This window comes from Phascolarctos cinereus, unplaced genomic scaffold (assembly GCF_003287225.1).
Source record: "Phascolarctos cinereus isolate Bilbo 61053 unplaced genomic scaffold, phaCin_HiC Scaffold_726;HRSCAF=1367, whole genome shotgun sequence".
Classification (NCBI taxonomy): domain Eukaryota; kingdom Metazoa; phylum Chordata; class Mammalia; order Diprotodontia; family Phascolarctidae; genus Phascolarctos; species Phascolarctos cinereus.
In genome coordinates, this window is record NW_027556098.1 from 416,659,801 (window position 1) to 416,682,949 (window position 23,149).

At 44.6% G+C, this 23,149-nt stretch overlaps 1 protein-coding gene across 2 annotated transcripts in view; it reads right to left on the bottom strand.

The window, feature by feature from the left end:
* LOC110219987 (uncharacterized) overlaps positions 1–23,149 on the bottom strand; it is a 46,631-nt gene that overhangs the window by 9,231 nt on the left and 14,251 nt on the right. The window contains exons 1-4 of one of the 2 annotated variants that reach the window (XM_021003808.2): positions 12,424–12,597; positions 6,279–6,349; positions 1,523–1,649; positions 827–922 (exon numbers count right to left, since the gene is read on the bottom strand). The exons of the other annotated variant lie outside the window; for it this stretch is intronic. Of the exons in view, the coding sequence (XP_020859467.1) occupies positions 827–922; positions 1,523–1,649; positions 6,279–6,311 (256 nt within the window). The 5' untranslated portion in view covers positions 6,312–6,349; positions 12,424–12,597. Of the gene's footprint in view, positions 1–826; positions 923–1,522; positions 1,650–6,278; positions 6,350–12,423; positions 12,598–23,149 lie in introns of those variants that run through there. 2 annotated transcript variants of the gene reach the window in all.

The window sequence follows — 23,149 nt, forward strand, 5'->3', positions numbered from 1 at the left end:
TAGAAAAGAATTCAATAATTTTAGCAACATTTTTTGTAGTAGCAAACTGATAGAAACAAAGAGAGCACATCAATGAAGGAATAGCTGAACTGATGGCACATGAATAAAATGTTTTCTCTTTAATATTAAATATGTCTCACTTTAAAAAAAATCTGTCCTTAGCACCAAAAAGCATCATATACCAAACAGAACAGAAAAAGCATGATGGCAGATGACATAGCAAGTCTCTTTTACATACCCCTTCCTTTTTAAGAAACATATACATATGTCTATATATACATACATATAATTTAACATGCTACTTTCAAAGCTGTCCTGCCTGCCTAGGCTTCCTTCTGAACCTCTGATTCTCTTGTGCATTTTTCTCTTAAATACTACAATGACCTCCTTTCCTTTCTTTTCCTTTTTTGCTTAAGAATTATGTTGTGGTAAGAAACAATGTTTTGAAGAAGTTAAGGAAACTTGGAGAGGATTTCAAGGAATTATGACGGGAGTAGAACCAGAAGAACAAACTATAATGTAAAAAAGAAAATAGCACTGAAAGATATATCAGAGAAAATACAGGAACCTAAGATCAAAGGCCACTCTCCAGTGTGAACTGAACTGAACTGAGCATTCAAGAAGAGAAGACCACCACACAGGGAGGACAAGGAAGGACGGAAGTAAAAGCGGTAAAATCAGACGACTTCATTTGGTGAGACCTGGTATGAGACATGAAGTGACAGAGACAGCAAGAAAATCGATTTACTGAAACAAAAAATTAAGGCATGTCAGAGATCTCATGTACCTCCTGGGTAGGCAGAGGGAGGAGCACACATCCACTCACCTAGACAAGGGCTTCTGGGTACTTCTCCCTCAGGCATCCACGGCATTTCACCTTTCTCCAGTTGGGAGATCACATCTGGCTGAGAACCTAAAAGCCCTACTCACAGAGAAATAAATGGAGAAAACTGCTGAGAATAGAGAGATAGCTCATGTTTCAATCCCACAACTCTTTTCTCCTTAAGGAAAAGGGACACAGTAGGGAAGGCAACAGTGGGGTGGACTAAAGACCTCTACAGGATGCTACCTATCATTGTCGTAGGAAATAATGGGGGGATGGAAGAGGCCATGGGGGCAGGGGTTAAGATCTGATTTAAGCTCATAAAGAAAACTGGTTCATTTGACTCACTCGTTAAGTTAATGGGAACCTTTCACGTCTTAAGGTATCATCTACCTTGGGACTTTACAGGACAAGCTAAGACCTGGGGAAAACCAAAGATGTTGCCTTATGGGATGCACAGTGGAGACACAAGCTTTCCAGTTTTCTTTTTTAAAAGTCTTCACTAGGGAAGAGACAATAGAAATGTTTTGTTTGCCATAAAGAATTCAGGCAGCTCCCTCTATGATGAGGATTCTTGAACCGCCCTGAAAACTGAACTAAAACTCAGCTGAGTGATTCAGATGTTCCACAGCCTAACGTTGGCAGATGAGAATGCACACACAGCCCCAGGCACTGATTCCCAGCAGAACACCTCCTTACCCAGGAAGACTAGGTTCTTATAGTTCTCCAGCATCACATCCCTGTACATATCTCTCTGAGAGGGGTTCAGCTGTCTCCACTCCTCCTTGGTGAAGTCCACAGCCACATCCTTGAATGTCAATGATTTCTGAAACACAAACATTTCTGCTCATCTGGGGACCAACCGTCTCCTCCAAACCACAGAAAAGACATGAAGCTGGCAAAGTGAGCACGAGAGGTTCAGAGGGCGCTAAGCAGTTTAAATATTATGTGTCAAATATTTCCTCAAGCCTGTTTATTCTCCACACCAGAGACAGTGTTTCCCTTCAGACCACACCCTCTAACATGCAGACTATTGCATATAACTGCCCCAATTCATCCTTGAAAACTGGCTTACAAAGTGAGCCCCAAGCCAATCTCATCCTTTATTCCCAAACACCCCCAAAACCTCAAATTAACACCCCCAAACCCATCTATCTATAGAATCTGGCATACAATACTGACATCAATTGTCACAACACACATAACTAATTTCTAAGAAGCCACGTCACAGTAATCACTGATCCCCAAGTTTTGGGTAAAATCAGAAAACAGAGAATAAGCTGGGGGTGGGAGTGGGGGGCATTCTCCCTCTATTCAACCAGCAACATGGCCCTGCTCTCTCACCCAAACCACTGCTTTTCTTATTTGAGGCCCCCCAGCCAAAGTGCAGAATGTCTTCCTTTGATGAGCCTACAACACACAGAACAGTGAGGTGGGCGCTCAGGGAGACACAAAGTGTGCCACAAGATACACTACGGGGGAGGACACAGACAGCAGTAACAGGACCATAAAGGGATCCACACAAAGAGCATACAATGTTCGGGGCAGGGCCACTTCGATTTTTTTTTTTTGAAGAATACTCCTTCTAAATTAACACATTTCAGATAAGCACAGAACAGGAGAGGTGAAAGGACCCAAGGCCATCTAGCTCATCTCAGCCCTGAGAGGAAGCTCCCAACTACAACGCCCATGGCCTGTGTGAAGACGTACAGTGAGGAAACACCCCTTCCATCTTGAAGTAGTCCATCCCACTTTTGGACAGCTAGGTGATGCGGTGGACAGAGTGCCAGGCCTGGAGTCAGAAAGGCTCGTTCTCCTGAGTTCAAATCTGGCCTTAGACACTTACTAGCTGTGTGACCCTGGGCAAGTCACTTAACTCTGTCTCAACTTCCTCATCTGTCAAATGAGCTGGACAAGGAAATGGCAAACCATTCCAGGATCTTTGCTGAGAAAACTCCAAATGGGGTCATGGAGAGTTGGACACAACTGAACAATGACTGAACAACAAAAATTGTTAGGAAAATATTTAAGACATCAAGCTAAATCTGCTTCTTTGCAACTTCCACCCAGTGATCCTAGTTCCACCCTCTGGACCCAAATAGAGCCAGCTGAATCCAAGGGAGAGTCTTGTAAGCTATCTGAAGCCCACCACCCTCTCCCTCCCACCTTCACCCCCCTCACACACACACATACACATACACACACACACACACACACACACACACACACACACACACACACACACACACACACACACACACACCCCTTCTTTTCTACTGGCTAACCACTCACAGCTCCTTTAGCCTACTGCCACATAATAGAACTCAAGGCCTTCACCACCTGATCGCTGTCAAGCACACTTAGAGCTATGCCAGTCAAACTGCAAAGGAGACCTTTACACTTAGACAAAGTAACATCTGGATGAATACACTGAAAGTAATAGAAAAATGAGAGCTTGGCCCTTAGGGATCTTTAAACCATGATACAAAGCAGTAATTACCAAAAACCATCTGGTACGGATGAAAAGTAGAAAAGCAAATCAATTCTAAAGACTGCAGGAGAAGAAGGCTCTCAGACAACAAACCAAGAGATCCCCAATGACTGGGAGAAGGGCATTTCATCCCAGGCAGACAGGCTAGGAAATTCAGCTAGAAGTGTGAGAACTCGCCATTTAAAAAAAAAAACTACTGGGAAAACTGGAAAGCAGTCTGACAGAAACTAGGTGTAGACCAACACTGTATGCTACCTAATAATATGAACAACTAACATTTACAGTGTTTGCTCTGTGCCAGGTACAACGCTAAATGCTTTACTTCATATTAAGATCTTATTTGCTCCTCACAACAATCCTGGGACGCAGCTGCTGTTATTATCCCCACCTTACACATGAGGAAACTGAGGCAAACCGAAGTGAATGAAAAACCAAGATAAGCTCTGCATGGGCACATAATTCAGATGGAAAGGACAACATCATAAACAAATTAGATAGAGGACCAAGGAAAAAAATTACCTGTCCGATCTCTGGATGAGGGAAGAGTTTCTACCCAAAGACTAGAGATGATCACACAAAGGTTAAATGGGATAATTCTGATTACATGAAACTTAAAAGGTTTTGTACAAACAAACCAATACAACTAAGATCAGAAGAGAAGCAGGTAAATGGGGAAAAAATCCTTTGTATTAAGTTTCTCTGATAAGGGTCTCATTTCCAAGATATAAGGAATTAATTCAACTGTATAAGAGCCATTCCCCAATTGATAAATGGTCAAAGGCAGTTTTCAGGGGAAGCAATCCAAGCTATCAATAGGCAAGTGAAATCATGGTCTAAATCACCACCAATTAGAGAAATGAAAATCAAAACAACCCTGAGGCACTACCTCATACCAGTCACATTGGTAAAGTCAACAAAAAGGACAAATAACAAATGCTAAAGGAGTTATGGGAAAACAGTACATTAATGGTCTGGCCATTCTGGAAAACAACTTGGAACTATGCCTCGAAATTTACTAAACTGTCCATGCCCTCTGAATCAACAATACCATTATCGGGTCTATACCTCAAAGAGGTAAAAGGAAACAAAAGTATTTATCGCAGCTCTTTCTGTGACAGCAAAGAACCAGAAACTGAGGGGAGATGTTCATCAACTGGGGAATGGCTAAACAAGTTATAATATATGAACGTGATGGAATATTACTGTGCTGGGGTGGGTGTAGAGACACCTGGGAAAATCTGCATGAAAGGATGCAGAACTCTAAGATCAATTTATGTAACCCTTCTAAAAACAAACAACTGTGAAAGACTTAAGAGCTCTGATCAACACAATGACCCACCATGATTCCAAAGACTCAAGATGAACCATGCTGCCCACATCCTGACAGAGAGGTGATAGACTCAAGGCACAGACTGAGACACATGTAGATATAGATATAGATATACAGATATAGATCTCTCTGACACTCTCTCTCTCTCTCTTTCTGGTAATGTATACGAATTCATTTTTATCTCTTTTTCAAGTGGATAGCTTAGATTTCTTCCCCTGAGGGAAGAGAGAGGGAAAATAAAGCGGATTTGGAATAAATTGAAAAAAAGTTAATTTAAAATTAAAAAAATAGAACAGCTAGCAAAAATGAAAAGCAATTTGGCAGATAATCATAGACCTACAACTTATACTGTGTAATGCATGCCTCATTAAGTCTGTTTCCTTCTGTTAGCTTCTAAGACTGTTTTGAGAAAATCAATTTGCCATCTGTAATGCACTCCATAAGTGATTTGACTGTCAGCTCCTTAAGTGCAAGGATTGTCTTTTGCCTCTTTTCTGTATCCTCAGCGCTTGAGTTAAGTGCCTGGCAAATAGCAGGCTCTTAATAAACTCTTACTATTATTATATATATGGAACCAAGACGTCCAATGACCCTGAATTTTTTCTTCTTTTTTCTCGCTTTAAGTTTTGTTTCTTATGCCTTTATTTTAAGTTTCAATCAGTAGTTACCAGTTTCCAAAAAACACGTGTGTGCATGACCCTGCTCACTCCCTCCAAATGTCTCTTCATTGTCAAAGTCTGAAAGTGATACCAACATAGGTTTAGAAAAGCATCTACAAAAGATGCAAGTAATGGACAATTAATATAAAAGTGAAACATGGTCCTAAAGGAATGCTGTCAGAAGGACTGGAGGTCAGAATGAACTGACCATTCAAGGAACTCTGCAGACTCCAAACAGGCATCTTTTTCCCTTATACTAATATTAAAAATACAATGGATTTAAAATTTTGAGACTTTTATCCATAAGGTGGCATGAGACTAGAAGATCACTTTGGAATGGTGCTAGGAGATCTTCTGGAAGGCAGCAAGTCAAAAAGAAAAAGAAGGAATGAAATTAACCAAGCAGACTTCACCCCTGAGAAATTATACCTCCAGTTTTAAAGCCTTTCACAGCACCTGGACAATAATCACCTTTTGCTCTCGGGTGTGAAGTCTGCTTGGCTAACTTCATTCAGTCGCTTTGCCACCTGGCAAGATTCTTGAATGTACCATTAAAGGGATGACAGCAATGGAAGCAGGGATGACCAAAATCCAGGATGCGGCCTTGACATCAGTCACACCTGCATTTCCTTTTGTCTTTTATTCTGTAAATGGGATTCTTATTCACCAGCAGGATGATGCACACAGCCTCATGGCCTTTTCAACTCTGGGATTCTGAGAACACCAGGCAAGGGAACAATGCGGTGTCTGCCAATCTGCCCGGGCTCCTTCCCTACTGTCAAATCAGGGAGGCCGGATTCCCTCTGAGGAACACGCACGTGAAAATTCTATTAATGTCAAGTCATTCATCAGAATAGCCACGGCTTTCTGGGGCTGATTCCTGGCTGAGTCACGATGGAATCAAGGGCAAGAGAAAGAAACGTACACAAGGTCTAGAAGATGAGACAGCATTTCAGTGAAGAAAGCCCAACTCACCTGGGACCTGGCTGCCAGGAGCACAGACGCCATCCTTTCTTCCTCCTCTCGGCTCTTTTCTCGAGGAAGGCCTGAATTTTGAGAAAGCACAGCTATGAGACAAAAAAGAAGTCATAAAAAGCAATCCTGCATTGCAGCTCCCATATTCTCCAGGATAGAGTTCTCTACACACTAGTGAGATGTGAAAGCTCTTGATGGACTCAAGAGACCCCTCCCTATACTTCCCCCAAAATCAGAGCAGAGTATGCTACCCCTGGGGTCAAAACAGCTGCCAAGGGATGGAACTCAAATCTGGGAACTAGGAAACACTAATTACCTCACAGCCTTAGCCCATGGGCTCCATGACCCTCAGTGTACAAGTGAAGTTCACCTTGCCTGCATCACATCGTCATCTCTCTGAGACCTTCCCCTTCTCACAGCATGTGTGAAGAATCAATCTGCCGGTTCTTCAGAGAAAACCCTTTCACAGTATAAGCCCCTAATTCCTACTGCAGTCCGTGTGAGAGGGAGAGGGCCTGAATCTCCTGACTTCACGGACACAGGGAACTCCCCCTAGCAACGCAGCATTCTCTGAGCAACTTCTACCATTTCAGAGAGCTGCCCTGAGAATGGAGCAGCTGAGTGACTTGTCCAGGTGAGCAAAGGCAGTGTGCATCAGATGTGTGACTTGATTGGGCTACTATGTGGCGCAATGGAAAGAGTCCCGGGCCTGGAGTCAGGAAGACCCGGGTTCAAATCCAGCGTCAGACACATTTAGTGGGGGGGGGAGAGGCTCTAGGCCACTCTCTTCACCTGCCTGCCTCAGTTTCCTCATCTGTAAAATGAAGATAATAGCAGCAACATCCCAGGGTTGTCATGAAAATCAAATAAAATAATTTTTGTAAAGTACTTCTGAAAACACCCAAGTGCTATATAAATGCTAGCTATTATTATTGAACCCAGATCTTCCTGGCTTTCTGAGGCCAGGACCCCTATCTACTACATTCAGGCATACCTCACTTTACTGCACTTCACTTTACTGTGCTTTGCAGATATTCCATTTTTTACAAAGTAAAGGTCTGTCTCAACCCTGAGCTGAGCAAATCTACTGGCACCACTTTTCCAGCAGCACATGTTCTCATCATGTCTCTGTGCCACATTCTGGTTAATTCTTGCAATATTTCAAACTTTATCATTATTACCTGTTATGGTGATCGTGGTCAGTGAGCTTTGATGTTACTATCGTAATTGTTTTGGGGCACCACGGACTGTGCCCATGTAAGGCAAGGAGCTTAATCGATAAATGCTGTGTGTTCTGGTTGCTCCACCAACTGGGTCACTCCCCCATCTCTCCCTGTTCCCTGAACCACAGCAATATTGAAATCAGGCCAGTTAACAACTGCCTCTAAGTGCTCATGTGAAAGGACGAGTCAACCCACGTGGCAAACTTCACTGTCGTCTTATTTTAAGAAACTGCCACAGCCACCCCCTTGATCAGCCAGCAGCCGTCGACATTGAGCAAAAAGCTTAGGGCTGTCTGAAGGCTCAGGTGAGGGTTAGCACTTTTTAAGTAATAAAGCATTTTTAAATTAAGGTATGTAAATTGTTCTTTTAGACATACTCTTTATATACACTGAGAAACCAAAAAGTCTGTGTGCCTCTGTTTATTGAAATATCTATTTTATCGTGGTGGTCTGAACTGAACCCTCAGTATCTCCAAGGTATGCCTGTATACACTATTGCTTCTTCGTCTAGTCAGAACAGACTGGTGGAAATGGGACAGAAGGAGGCATAAATTGCCCTGGATTCTGGTTCCAGCTTTGCTACTAATGATCAGGCAGACGCTGGAATTCTGATACTTGAATTCCACCTTGCCAAACAGGGACTATGGCAATGCCTGCCTGACCCACCTACTGGCTCTCATGAAGGCACCACAAGGGAATGGATGGAAAAGAGTCTTGAGGAATGAAAGAGATGGATGGCAGAGACCCCCCAAAGTCAGGGCAGAAAACTGGAGGGAAGGGCTGTGAGGTGGGGGGAGCTAAGGCGGGTGAACTGAAGAGGCAACATTGGGCTGGCACAGAGATGGCAGGAAGGTTGGGACCACACTTCAGTGTTCCACAGGGAGGGGGAAGGTAGAGTGGGGAGGTTCCCCCCCCTCCCTTTAGAGATCTCTTCTCCTCCCACAAGGCACCATACACATGACCTCTTTCCCCTCCCCACAACCACACCGGTGTAATTCACTTTCACCGTTTCCTCGATGTCCCCCAGGCTGGAGGGTCAGAAATAGCCAGCATCAACAGCTCTATGATCCATTCCTCCCCACCAGCTTAGGCCCTGAAATCCCAAGAAAGGCCTTAGGGCAGGAAGGTCCTCTTTGAAAGGTTGGATGAAGTAACTCTGCTGACTTCACAGTCCCAGAAAGCTGTAATACAGGGATTCAAAAGCCAGGATTCTTTAGCTGGGGGCCTCAATCAACTATGTCTCTGATGCCCAGAGCCCAGGCCCAGGAGACTCTACCCACACGGAAGACTGAGGCCGGAGAACGGGCCAGGATGCCCTTCAGGAAGGAGCTAGAAGAGATCCTCAGGGTTGTGGCGAGGATCAAATGGGGTATTTGTGGAAGAGCTCCTAGCGGTGCCTGGAAGATGACAGGTGCCGGGCAGTAAGTGCTCATTCCATCCCTTCTCTTGGCTCTGGACATTCTTACCATCTGTGCCCCATGCCTAGAATGGTCTCGCTCCCCCCTCCTCATCTCCTTCCAAGTCCCAGAAAAACCCCCACCTTCTGCTGGAAGTCCTTCTGAGCCCCAGCAATGCCAGCACGTCCTGTTTATTCAGTTTATCCTGTGTAGAGCCTGCTTGTACATAGCTGTCTTCACGGTGTCTCCCCCCTCAGACTGTGAGTCCCTCAAGGGTTAGGACTGTCTCTGTACCCCAGCTGCTCAGCAAAAGGCTTGGGGCACTTAACTATTAGTCAGTTTATTAACTGACTGGCCAACCTTCCGTGGAGAATCTCTTCTCCATGCTAAGGATGGCGAATTCTTAGAAACCAGGCATGCAGAGTTCATCCCCCAGACGAAGCTGGAAGCCTTTTAACCTGGTGCTGGTGGCAGTATTGACATAGTGCATTCACTTTACAAACGTCATCTCCTTTCATCCTCACAGCAGCAACCCTGGGAAGCAAGTGCAGACAGAAGTTAAGTGACCTGCCCACGGTCACACAGACAACAAACGTCTGAGGCTATCAGGACTTGTTCAAGGGCATACTCGTAAGTGCAGCAGAAAGGACTTGTAAAGCCAGATGTCTCCTGACATGAAGCATGGCATTCTAACTAATCACAGTACACACGTGTACAGGCATACCGTAGAGACACTGAGGGTTCAGTTCCAGAACATCACAATAAAACAAATATTTCAACAGTCACACAAATTTTTTTGGGTTCTCAGTGTAGACAAAAGTTATGCCTACACGACACTGTAGTCTACTAAGTGCGCAACAGTATTATATCTAAAAGAACAATTAATCTTAAAATGCTTTCTTGCTAAAAAATGATAACCCTCACCTGGGTCTTCAGAGAGTCCTAAGCTTTTTGCTGGCAGAGGGTCTTGCCTCAGTGTCCATGGCTACTGACTGATCAAGGGGGTGGCTGCAGCAATTTCTTAAAATAAGACAACAGTGAGGTTGCCACGTGGATTGACTCTTAGAAGTCATTGTGGGGTTATTAATTGGCCTAATTTCAACGTTGTTGTGGTTCAGGGAACAGGAAAGGCCCAGTCAATAGAGCAACCGGAACACATATAGCATCTATTAATTAAGCTCAATGCTTTATACGGGCACAGTCTGTGATGCCCCAAAACAATAACAGCAGTAACATCAAAGACCACTCAACACAGACACTGCACCAGATATAAGAATAATAACAATAGTCTGAAATATTATAAGAATTACCAAAATATGACACAGACACAACATTAGCACATGCTGTTGGGAAAATGGTGCTTGACTCAGGGTTGGCACAAACCTTCAATTTGTTTAAAAAAAATGCAATAGCTGCGAAGTGCAGTAAGATGAGGGATGCCTGTATAGCCGTGCCTATATATTTCAAAAGGATTTGTGATTTCGTCAAGGTGGGTATTCCTGAGCTCACACAACCAACAGCCTCCTAGGGGGCCTCCCAGCTGGCCTCCCTGCCTCCAGCCTCTCTCCTCTTTAATTCATAACCCTGTCTCTCTCCACGCAGCAAAGCAGATTGGACCATGTCACCCCCCTCCCCCCAAACTCCAGCAGCTCCCTAGTACCTCCAGGAATATATTTACCTTCCTCTGCAGGGCATTTAAAGTTCTCCGAAGCCTGGTCCCACTCTCCCTTTCCAACCTCATTACCCCCCTGCACACAGCCTGTACTGGCCTTGCACAGGACCCCGTCTCCAGCCTCCAAGACTCTCCTTGACACCCAGGATGCTCCTCCTCCTCAAGGAATCACTGGTTTCCTTCAAGGTGAAGCTCAAGAGCCACCTGCTCCCTCCCCATCACCTCATATCTGCTTTAGACAGCTAGTTCATTACAGGACTGGGCCCGGAGTCAGGAAGACACGAATTCAAATCTGGCCCCAGGCACTTACTGCCTACGAGACCTCGGGCACACCACTTCAGCCTGCTTGCCTCAGTCTTCATCTAAAATGAGCTGGAGAAGGAAATGGCAAACACTCCAGTATCTTTGCCAAGAAAACCACAAATGGGGTCACAAAGAGTCCTGTGAGGCTGAACAATGACTGAACCAAACCGAACGGCACCTCCCCCCAGGGCTGCGAGGATCAGCTGAAATGATGTTTGTAAAGCGCTTCCCCAGTGCCTGGCACATGGGAGACGCTCTGTAAATGCCAGCTCTCATGGCTGTTGTTATTATTGGTTTCCATGTGTCGTCTGTGCACATTATCTCCCCCTTGAGGATTCAAGCCCCTCTAGGGCAGAGCCTACCTCCCTGCCTCAGTATCCCCCGCACCTGGCCCACCGCAGGGACTTCATAAACGCCGGTGGATGCCTGAGTTACTCCCGGGGGCCTTCCTGAGGCAGGGCCTGGCCAAGCTCGTCCGGCTGCTCCCAGGCCCGCAGTCTGGCCCCGGCCTGGACTTGAGGCCTCCTGGGTTGGGAGAACAGCCCTTGTGGGCCTAGACGGGCCAGAGGCAAACCCAAGCCGAGGCCAGGAGGGCCCCACGGGAAGCACCTGAAGAAGAAGCGCAGGGGGGGAAGCAGGTGAGAGGAGGGCAAGAGGCCTCACCCGGCCACACTGGAGGGACTTGTCCAAGGTCACACGGTCTTGCTGATCAGACCTGCAGAGGTGGCCGTTTCCTGCTCCAGATCGTTTGACAGATGAGGGAACTGAGGCAAAGCCGCGCTGCTAGTGCCTGGGCCAGATCCGAGCTCAGGAGGGGAACGCCAGGCCGGGCGCTGCCCCCTGCACCGCCCGGCCTCCCACAGCAAACAAAGGCCTGCATCCGAAGCTGAACCCAAGGAAGGAAGAAGGGGGCAGGGGCCCAGCACAGCTCATCCCCCCCCCCACCTCGGAACCCCTCCCGGAACAAAGAGGAGACCCCAGGCACGCCGCAGATCCCTTCTGGGAGAGGCACTCAAGGCCCCCCGGGTGGGGGGGGGTCTCTCCAGCTCCCAGCGCTGGGGAAGGCACGCAGGCCGGACTCCCTCCCCCAGCCACTACCAGATCAAAAAGAAACAACACCCTCCAGTACATACAGGTAAGGCGAGGGGTCAGGAAAGGCTGGGGGGCGGGGGTGGCGCCAGCTAGGTCCAAGAAGATAGGGACTGCTGGCATGGGGCAGGGGGCAGCCCAGGCAAAGGCCCGGAGGTGGGAAATGAGCGCACGCAGAGCGCCTCCCAGCGCCGTCCCTCTAGTCGCCCGCGGGCGCGCGCACGCAGGAAGCGGGGGGGGGATGGGAGCGCGCGCGTAGAGCCGGCGTTCCACTTCAGTGGCGGCGGGGCGGGAGCTGCGATGCACGTCTCCGGGCTCCGCGCGGCCGCGTGTGGGGGTCACCACCTCCTGCTCCCCCTGTGACACGGGCCTGGGACCCACGGAGCCCCCTCGGCCGCCAATTCACACAGCACCCCGTCCCAGCTCAAGCCGAGCCTGCGTGTCCGCGCCTGCGCACTGACCCGCTCGCTCCTCGCTCGTCTCTCCGAGCCTCCCCACGCTCCAGGCCCCGACCTAGCCTCGATTTCACAGAGCCTCCAACGCCTCCGGCTCCGAAACGCTCGGTCCGCACTGGGCTGGTTGGCGCCGAGGGGCGGTGAGCGGCGCCGGCACGTTCCGAGGAACTCTGGGAAACGGAGTCTGGCGACTGCGGTGGATTCTGGGACATGTAGTCCTCAGCCTGCCTCCGCGCAGGCGCACAGACCAAGGACAGGGGAGCCGGGACGGGGTCATGAGCGCTGGTGACCTACCTGTCCAGCCTCGAGGACTGAGCTCCCTGTCACTGATCTCGACCTGGTGTGGGATTGCCAGTCCTCATTTCCCAGAGGTCCAACGGTCCTCCTTTCCAAAACCAACCCAAACCCCAGCCAAAAAAAACCAAGAAAACATACCTGGGCAGAGTCTGCAACCCTGATGCAAATCTGACCTGTCAATGAGTCACTTTTCCTTCGTCCTCAAGGTCTCAGGGGTGACGTTCCTCGCCTAGAGTGTGATCGTGCATTCATGAATCCGTGCAAATAAGCCAGTCAATCCAGTGAAGCAACAAGCATGTATCGAGCACCTACTATATACCAGGCACTGTACTGGAATAGGCTGGAATAAGCCTCTGTGGGTATCTGAGACAAAGGCCAAGGATCCGATGTGAAGGCGTGGACAGGATCACTTGGGCACAGCCCCGGGCTTGGCCCTCTTAACCTTGGCCCTAGTGTCCATGTACCCACAGCTTTGCCCTAGCCCATCCTGTGGTCACTGGGTGACTCCTGCTGGGAACTCTGCAGGGTCTTGGGCCCGTCTCTGTTGGGGAATCCTTCTGATACTGGGTCTCTTTGGATGTGTCAAAGATGAGCCCAAGGGCAAACCTTTCAGCTTGAAAGATATGTCTTTTGTGGGGGACAAAGGTCATCCCCTCCCTCCCCAAGCCCAGAGCCCAGGGAAGCTCCCCAGGAGAGACGGGCAGCCCCCAAAAGGCTCAGATATATTTGATAAGCATTTATTAAGTGACTTCTGTGTGCAGATCACGACACTAGGCACTAGGAAAGACTGGAGATCTAGATAAGAAAGGGGCCCATCTTCACGGGGCTTACCTTCCCAGATGGGTTGGTTAGGAGACCCCGATATTTAAAATATCTGTACTCTTCTTACTGCATATTTTACAGAAGTCTGCAGACGAACAGAGAAGGTGGCATGTACATAGACGCACACATGAGGCGTACAGCTATTCCTGATGAAGGAAATGGCACCTGGGTTGGCCCTTACAAGTACTGTGGGAGAAACATCTCCTCGTAGTTCACATAGTAGCGCAAGACTGACAAATAAATCTACCACCACAACGCAATGTGGGAAAATTTTACTGTACTGTTTGAGCCTAGCCTGGCGTGATTGAGAGACCAGGCCTGTTGCTTAGGGATCAGATTTGTTTAGTGCTTACTTAACTCAGGACTCCAGATGATGCTGCCCTCAAAAACCTTCCAGGGGGACCAGATCCAAAGACTGATGTAAGGAGTTTTCTTGTAATGTACATCTCAGGCAACCCACCAGTTGTGTCTAAAAACTTCCACCCTGTTGGCAAATCGGCTTTTGTTTCTTCATTCCTTTGTTTGAAACCTATATAATGTACAACTCAACAGAGACTGGCGAGAGCGGGTGGCTTTTTCAGCAGCCACATTGCCAGACAACTTCTTTCTAAATTTTTTCAGTTGTGCATTTTATTCTCTGCTGACAGCAGAAATTATAGCCATAAAAACAGAAGTTTTATTGTGCTTAAGCACATGTTCAGGGTTCAGAAAAATAACCCTGAACCCGAAGTGGAATTTCCAACAAGTTTTCATAGAGAAAATCAGACAGAGAAAAAAATTATTTTACATATTATAATCTGACAGATTCTTTTTAGGCTATAAAAGTTAAAAAGACAGAGTCACTATCCCATGTTTCCTTCAATGTCATAAAAATTGAACAAACTTAATTAAAAGGAATCATAATTGCATACATTCCCTAAGGAAACAAACCTAGTTAAACAAACTCAATAGGTAAACTAAGTGAGGTTACAGAGGGCTGATTGACAGGGCAGATATGAACATGCTGTGTTGTTCAGTCATGTCTGACTCTTTATGAACCCATTTGGGATTTTCTTGGCAAAGATGCTGGAATGATTTGCCATTTCCTCTTCCAGCTCATTTTACAGATGGGGAAACAGGCAAACAGGGTTAAATGACTTGCCCAGGATCACACAGCTAGTGTCTGAGACCATATTTGAACTAAAGAAGATGCCCAGCCCTCTATCTACTGCACCACCTAGTTGCCCTAATGCCCTTTCCATGCCTTCAGAGTCAGAATTCTCCCACAAATAGCTAAATCACTTTGGGTAAGCTCAAACTCTCCTTATTTGAAGAATGTCAAAAAGTCTTCCCTTAATTCTATCATTCCATGATCCAGGTTTTAGCTAAGGGAGGTTAACATTAACAGGAAACAACTGAATATCTATGAGAGATGGCATGATAAAATGTAATAAAAGGAAAATGAAAGATTTCCATCACAAAAGAAGGGTTGGAATTCAACTGTCAAATGGAAGGAAAGAGAATATTTTTTCATAGATCATGGCTGTAGAGCTGGAAGGGACCTCAAAGGTCATGTAGTATTAACCCCTTCATTCTACGGATAAGGGAACTGGAATCTAAGGAGGTGAAGTTATTTGACTATCAGTGGCAAGATTTGAACCCAGACCCTCTGAGTGCTCTTTTCCACTGTAACACATCACTAATTGTCTACGTTGCCCTTTAGCCCCCAAACTGCCACCTACCAGTAAACACCAAGGACCCACCCTTAGTAAAATGCAGCACTGAAATGACAAACCACAGGTAAACAAAAAGTGTTTAAAAATAATATAAGGATCCCCAATGTAGAAATGGTCAGAGTATATAAACAGGCAGTTCGCAAAGGAAGGAACCCAACCTGTCTACCATCATCTGCAAAAATGGTTCAAGTCACTAACAGAAAAGGAATAGAAATAAGGCAGCTCTGAGATTCTGCCTTCCACCTGTCATAGTAACAACAATAATCCAAAAGGAAGAAGAGGCTAATTGGAAAGGTTGGGTGGGAAAGGTGCACTAATGAATTGCTGGTGAGCTGTGAATTGGTCTCACTGTCCCGGAAAGCAATTTGGACTACACAGTCCCTCATTTGGGCTGATCCTTTGCCCCCAAGCTACCACTAAGAGAGCGCCAGAGCCCAAAGAGCTCAGACAGGAAAGCACCCTGTGCAGCACTTTTGTGGTAGCAAAGAACTAGAAACAAAATGAGTGGAGGGAATGGTTGAATGAATAAATGAGTGAAAAAGCATTTATTAAGCAAATTAAAGGCTAAAGGCTGGGGATGCAAATAAGAAAAGCAAGACAGTCCCATTCAGAAAATGTCGTGTCTTTCCCCCATTTTATTGGCTGGGTGGAAATAGGGGGTCAAGGGAATTGATCCTGCCCAGCAGATTCTATGTAAAGTTAGTATGAGGATTAAGTAAGATAATTGTAAAAGTGCTTAGCACAGTGCCCGGCACATAGTAAGTGCTTTGTAAATGTTAGTTATTATTCATTATTATTATTGTTGCTGTCCAATCCTTTCAGTTGTATCCCACTCTTTGTGATGCCATTTGGGGTTTTCTTGGTAAAGATACTGGAGTGGTTTGCCACTTCCTTCTCCAGCTCATTTTATAGATGAAGAAACTGAGGCAAACAGGGTGAAGTGACCTGCCCAAGGTCACACAGCTAGCACGTGTCTGAGGCCAGATTTGAACTCGGGAAGATGAGTCTTCCTGACCACATGCCTGGCACTCTAGCCATTGTGCCACCTAGCTGCCTCAATTATTATTATTACCAACTTCCAATTCCAACGAATCTTTATAGTGCTGTTGCTTTTGATTTTTGTTTTTGCTTTGCTAAGCTATCACTTTTTAAGTCACTTTATTGTTTAAATAAATCACAAGGCAATCAATAAGTAAATTGTATGTTCAGTTCCTTGTCACCTCTCGCCTGGGCTATTACAATACATCAGATCTGCACGACTTGGCAGTAGGTAGGGACCAAAATTAAAGTGGGCTAAACTTCTTAGGCAGATAGGTTTTCAGTGGATCACTTTCCAAGTAGACAGACTGATGATGGTTGGTGCCACAGGTTACGTGACAAACAGGAGAGCATGTGCAGTGGCAGGCTGCCCAAAATTTTTTGGTGGGCGATATGTTGTGCAGGCCTGCAATACATAGTCTTCTAATTGGCGTCCCTGCCTCGTCTTTCCTCACTTCAATTCATCTTCCTATCTGAAGCCAAGTTGTAAGGCCATGGTTGGGTGAAGACCAGAGGAGTTGACATTTGATACCAGAGGCAATAGGGAGTCACTGGAATTTACTGAATGAGGGTGTGACATGGTCAGACCCATGCTTTACAAAAGTGCTTTCGCAGCAGTATGGAAGATGGGGTGGAAAGGGCCAAACCTTGAAGCAGTGAGAACAAGGAAGCTCTTGAAATAACTGAAGTAAGAAGCCATGAGGGCCTGACCAAGCATGGTGGCTGTGCGAGGAAAGAGTAGGGGATAGGTAGAAGAGATGTGGCAATGGAAATGACTAGACTGGAGAAATGATGGGATATGTGAGGTGAAGAAGGATGACCCCAAGGTTGCAAATCCAGATCACTGGCAGGATGGTGGTGCCCTCAACAGAAATAGGAAGTTGGGAAGAGGAGTGGGCTTAGGGAGAAAGATAATGAGTTCTATTTTAGACATGTTGAGTTCAAAAGACCTCCAGGTCATCCAGTTCAAAATGTCCAAAAGGGACTGCAGCTGAGAAGCTTGGGGCTGGATCTGTAGATCTGGGAGTCATACACATAGAGATGCTAACTAAACCCCTGAGAGATGATGATATTACCAAATGAGAAAGGAAAGAGAAGTGAAGAGGGCCTTGGTTACAGCCTTGGGGCCACCTAGTTAGGGGGTAGGACATGGAGGCTGACCTAGCAAAGGAGACTGAAAAGGAGCAGTCCAAAAGGTAGGGGGAGAACCAAGAGAGAGTAATAGCATGAACATTCAAAATTAGAGGGTGACCAGTGTATAAAATACTGCAATGTACCTCCCAGCTGGTTAAGTCGTTCCAGAACAGCCTGCTACTGTCTGTAGACCATAGAAAATGGGACAGGTGGGGTGAGTGTAGCTCTGGCTGTGGCATTACCTGTACCTAGCCCGCTCCACTCATCCCCAAATGGGAACTCTGATGCCTGAAAACATAGAAATGGATGGGGACAGCTGAGGAAGTTGATTCATTGAAGACCCCCTGCTCTATTCTAACCAGTATCAATCAATTTGGTTCAGTGCATTTGGCCCCAGAGCTGGGAGCTGCAGATGGCAAGCTCACTTGTGTAATCATGGGAAGCTGGCCAGAGGCCCTCCACCCTTGTTTTTCCTTGTCATGGTGACCAAGCCCAGTGTAGCAGAGGTGACTCAACTACATGGAAAGTCCCCCAAAATTATTTTTGTACCTCTGACCCATTCCCTTTTGCCTAACATGAGCAGGTGCCCACCTTATAACCACCTAGTCAGTGAAAATATTCTTTGCTTGCTCATCTCATGATTCTACTGATATACTGATATATTGTTGTGCTTATTTTAGTCTATGCATCATGTCAACCAATGAAATTATTCTGTATCTGGTATAGCTCTTCTTAGATGTTTACGTATCTAACCCTACACAAATAGGACCCTGGAAGAAGGGGGCATCTCAGATCATGAGGAAGATCTGAGGTCCACTTCATTAGAGTGGACCATGGACCCTTTAACAAAGTAGCATTGGCTCAGAGCTCTGCCTCAGTTTCTCTTATTGTAGGTTGGATAATTTTTATCCCCACACAGCTTAGGGGCTATCCCCCAATGTTAAGCTCCTAGCTACAAGAATCCCAAGGTCTTTTTTTTTTTTTGTAGAATCTCAGAGCCAAATCATTTAGTATGGTGGGTGTGGAAGGGAGCTTGCTGGAAAGAATCTCAGCAGTCATCTGGTCCAACCCATTCCTGAAAGGAATTCCCACTGTAACATCCTCACCAAGTGGTCATTTGGCTTTTGCTTAAAAACCTCCAATGAGGTGAAGCATCACCTTCTGAGTCAACCCATTCTGTTTTGGGACAGCGCTAACTGTTCAGCTTTTCCTCATTGTAAGACTAAATTTGCCACCACACCCGCGTCACCCATGTTTGTCCCCTAACTCCAGGCAGAGGACCACCCCATATCCAACCTCACTGATTACTCCTTTGTTTTATACCTCCTCTCAATCAAGCTTGCTTGCTTCAAGAAAAGTAAAAAGAGGCCACAACGATTTTAATATAATCAATCTGAAGTTTCAGGAGGAAGTAAAATATTCATCTTTTTCCTCAGAGTTGCAAGGCAAAATTTGTTGTGAAGAAAATAATCACGATTGAGTTTTTAACCACCTCCTCCCCGAGCCCCTTGCAATTTAATCCAATTTAATAAGCACTGTAATAAGAGAACTTTTCTGTATTGACCTTCAGATCACCATTTCCTCAAGAGAGCTAGTCACACAACCAGCTGGAAGTGCAGAATTTAGCTGATTTTAGCTGCGGCGATAAGAGAATTTCTGGCTCAGCTATTACATCTCTTTATTTGAGCTCGTCAAGTAGCTGGGTATAGCTCCTGTGTTAATGGTCTGCAAATTCCAACTTTATTCCTATGTTTACTGACTATTATTTTTCCTACTGTAGATCTTCCCCTTCTATTTGTTCTTTAATATGTAAACCTTTACCTTCTCCTACCCACAACAAAACTGTATCTGTGCTGCCTTTGAACTAAAACCTACAAAAGGTTGTTGAAACTGCAGCTTGGGACCTACTGGTTTTTGTATGTTGTGTGTCTTTGCTTGAAGCACATAACAAAATAGTTATTAAAATGTGTCTCTTGATAAGCACGATTGGCAGCAGAACGTCACAAATTCTTGGACAATTTTTATGGTAGCACTGATTCAGCTCCTACTCCCTGCAATATGCTTACGTGGAAGCATATTTATGGGAAAAAAAATATAGAAACTTCCTTTTTGATTTCTCAAGAAATATTAAGAAATATTATTAATCCAGCCTAAAATCCTTTGTAGACTCTTCCCTTTAAGGAAATGGAGTAAGGAAGATAACCAAACAATTTTTGCCTTAATAAGTTCGCTGCTTCCATATCCACCATAGGCAACTAAAAGGAAAGGCATCTTTTGCATTCCAGGTTAAGATAATAATCACAGGAAGAAATTCTTCAGTCATTAAGGGCAGTCAGTGGTCCCAGAAGGAACTGAGTGACCTTCTGCCTTTCATTATCTTTTCTTACTGTATTTTTAACCTTTCATGATCTTTTCCTTGCTCAAGATTCCTACAAGTGTTAACTCAAAATTGTCTTGGGGCAGTCATTTCAGAGTACAGGGAACTGTGTCAGCGTGGACAACTCTCTGTCCAGTTAGAAATGTCCAATATGTAAATGTTACAATGAATAGAATGGTTTTTGCCATACATTAACATATCGCTTTAGGGTGATTATGGGAGTTCTTGGAAATGAATCCAAATATTGCTCATTCAAAACTTTGGCAGTCAGTTGAGTGTGCTGGTCTGGGGACTTGCATGTGTGACTTCGCAACTCAAAATTGCACTATATACACCTTACCCTGTGTCACATTCCTTCCTTAGGCTTCCCAGGCTGCTTAATAGTTCCCCACATAGTCATGGAGGTGAAGGACAGAAAAAAGGAAAGAGGAAGCCTTTCAAGAGGGGTCAGCAAGATCTGGGGCCAAGGAGGAGAGGTTTGATGTCATTTCTCTATCTTGAAGTTTAACTCACATTAGCAGAACGAGAGACTTGCTTGTGTAGCATCAGTATTGTAGGCCTATCTTGTTTCATTGTGCTTCTAGAAATCTCACATTACTGCTAGGTCAGTCGGTAGATGAAGCTTTGCTAAGATAAAGAAACTATGGGCAGAGAAAATGCATATGTTCCCATGAGAAAGGATGTTCTTTCTAGGAAAAACAATGAAAACCATCTGTTCACCTTGCCAAACTTATTCCCAGATTGTTTCAATCACAACATGGTCATTATGGTCCAATAACAATATCTTTATAAATCCCCTCACTTTGCACATTGCTCAACACTATCACCCTTTTGTCTTTCATCCTTGTGCCATCCTCAATCCACCATTTGTCTTCCTAATCCAGTTGTAATTTGGCAAACTAGTTAACTATACCCAACTTGGGAAAAAATATGACCATGACATCCATTTGTATGCCCATCATCTGACTCTTCTCTTGCGTCCATAAGTGATAAAAATTGCTTCGTTTAAAACAAAAATGCAAAGTATAGAGCCAATTCTTCAATATTTGTGCCCTTCAATATTCTATCTATGGGTCAGAGAGATAGGATGCATAGGTCCTCCTCTACCTCTTACATTGGATTTTCCAGCTCTGAGAAGAGGGGAATGCCTATAGCTGATTCTCTAGAAATTTTGCACTTATCCAAATTTTGTCTCTGGCACCTTTGTGCTTCTTCTTCTTCTTTTTTTTCTTTTTATCTCACTACTCCTTGCCACCCCCCAAGGAAATAGATGAGTAGTTTGGAAAATAGATTGCAAACCTGGAAGATATGATACTGTACTGACAGGAGATTTCAATTATCTGCACATCTGAAGGAGCCCTTCACCAAAAATACAACAAAAACATAATCTTTTATTTGTATTTATGATTACATCTTTCAAAAAAAATGGAGAAATCAGTAAGGGTAAACAATCCCTCCATCTTAGAATCCTGAGAGAGGATAGGAAAGCAAGACGTAACCTGCCATGTATCTTAGATTTTCAAAGAGTAAATTTCAAATGGTTCAGAAAAAGGACAGGTAGAATCCAAAAGACTAAAATTCTAACGAGGAAGTCAGCTCAGGAGCTGGGAAGCACCCAAGAATGAAATTCTAAAGACATGAGGCTAAATAATACTGATAATGATGACAAGGGAAAGGTTGTCTAAAAGAGACTAATATGGGATACTTTTTGTTAGACAGTGGAGCGACAAAAAAAAGTCAAGGGAAACAACTACCCAAATTCCTAATGATCTAGAAATGCTGCTCAATTCTTTCCAAATCAAGAAAGAGAGAAATAATACTGCTTAATATGAAATTAAAGTTCAAGATAAATAAGAAAAGAACTAGTCAGAAAGCACCAAGACCTCGGTGAGTTCAAGTCACCAGTCCCAAATGAAATATACCTCAGAGTAATAAAGGGCCTGCTGAGTCACTATCAGTGAGCTCTGAGAGGGTGGAAAACAAAAAAGTTGCCACATGACTGGAACAATGCAAATGTTGCAAAAACAAAAATATAAACAAACCTAAACAAGAATAACTCTGAGACTGTATGATTCTGCAATATATAAGAGTTCTTTCAGCATCCTGGAATAGTCTCAGCCTGAGGTCTTGAATTCCTCAAGGGCAGTGAGATGTTCCATACTAACTTGGGGTTTCAATTCACTATGTCATTTTGTTCGGTTCTTTTTAATTGCAAGATTATTTCCCTTGGCAGAGAAAAGATGCAAAATAAAGAAGTAAGCAAATCTGCTTTTTCTCCATCAGTTATGACCATCCATTTGTCCTGAGTAATAGTCCTTTCTCTTCTTTGATCATCTGTTACTGGCTCTAAATTATAGACAAGCTGATGATACATATTGGAAGAAGAAATAGCCACACTGGTAAATCCCTAGTGGATGAAAATACAGGCTTTAAATTCCCACAAAAATGCTTTTAAAACACCAAGTTCAGATCATCCTGACCATTAGCAGCGTTTATGACACTCCCTTTAATAGGACCATGCATGTGATTTTCATCCTTCATAATCTGTCCTTGTTTCCATTTCTCTACACGGTTTTTCAAAATATGGGTGATAACTATCTTGGATATCTACATTTATCTCTGTAAAGAAGGTGGCTACTCATGGCTGAAGATTTATTGCACATAGCCTATGAATTATTTTGGTGGGTAAATCTGTGGAGGCTATGTCTCTCACTGTTTGGCCTAACATCCTTAATAAGTTTGCTTTTTGATTAAAAAAATCATTACTTTATTATAAATTCAACATAATAAATAAAAACCAACTAGATTTACTTTGCAACTATTTACAAATAAATACATGATTTTGCTGCATAAAATGCCATAACTTTTCAGGCCCTTGCCCCTAACTCTCCATCAGGATTCTTCTTCCTAAATCATAGGTTATCACTCACATGAGATTTTCAAAATAAGGCTGTATGGCCACTTTTCAGGTATAATGTAGGGACAGTCTTATACGGGTTTGGATTGGTCTAGAGGGCCCTTGAGGGGCCTTCAACTCTGAAATTTGATAAAATTCTCTAAAGGATGAGATGTTTCTGTAGACATTCCCATATTCATTACACACGTGGTATTTCTCCAACCTGAACTTGCTATTGATTTATAAGGCAGGAACTGTTGTTAAAGGATTTCCCATCATCATTTCACTGATATTGTTTTTATGCAGTGTGCTTCTTATGTTTCCTGAGGGATGAGTTGTGATCAAAGGTTTTCCATGTTTATTACCTGGTATGGGCTTTAATCCAATACAAACTCTCTTATGTTCAGTCAAGACTTGTGGGATAGGGAAAGGCTCTTTCATACTCATTTAACT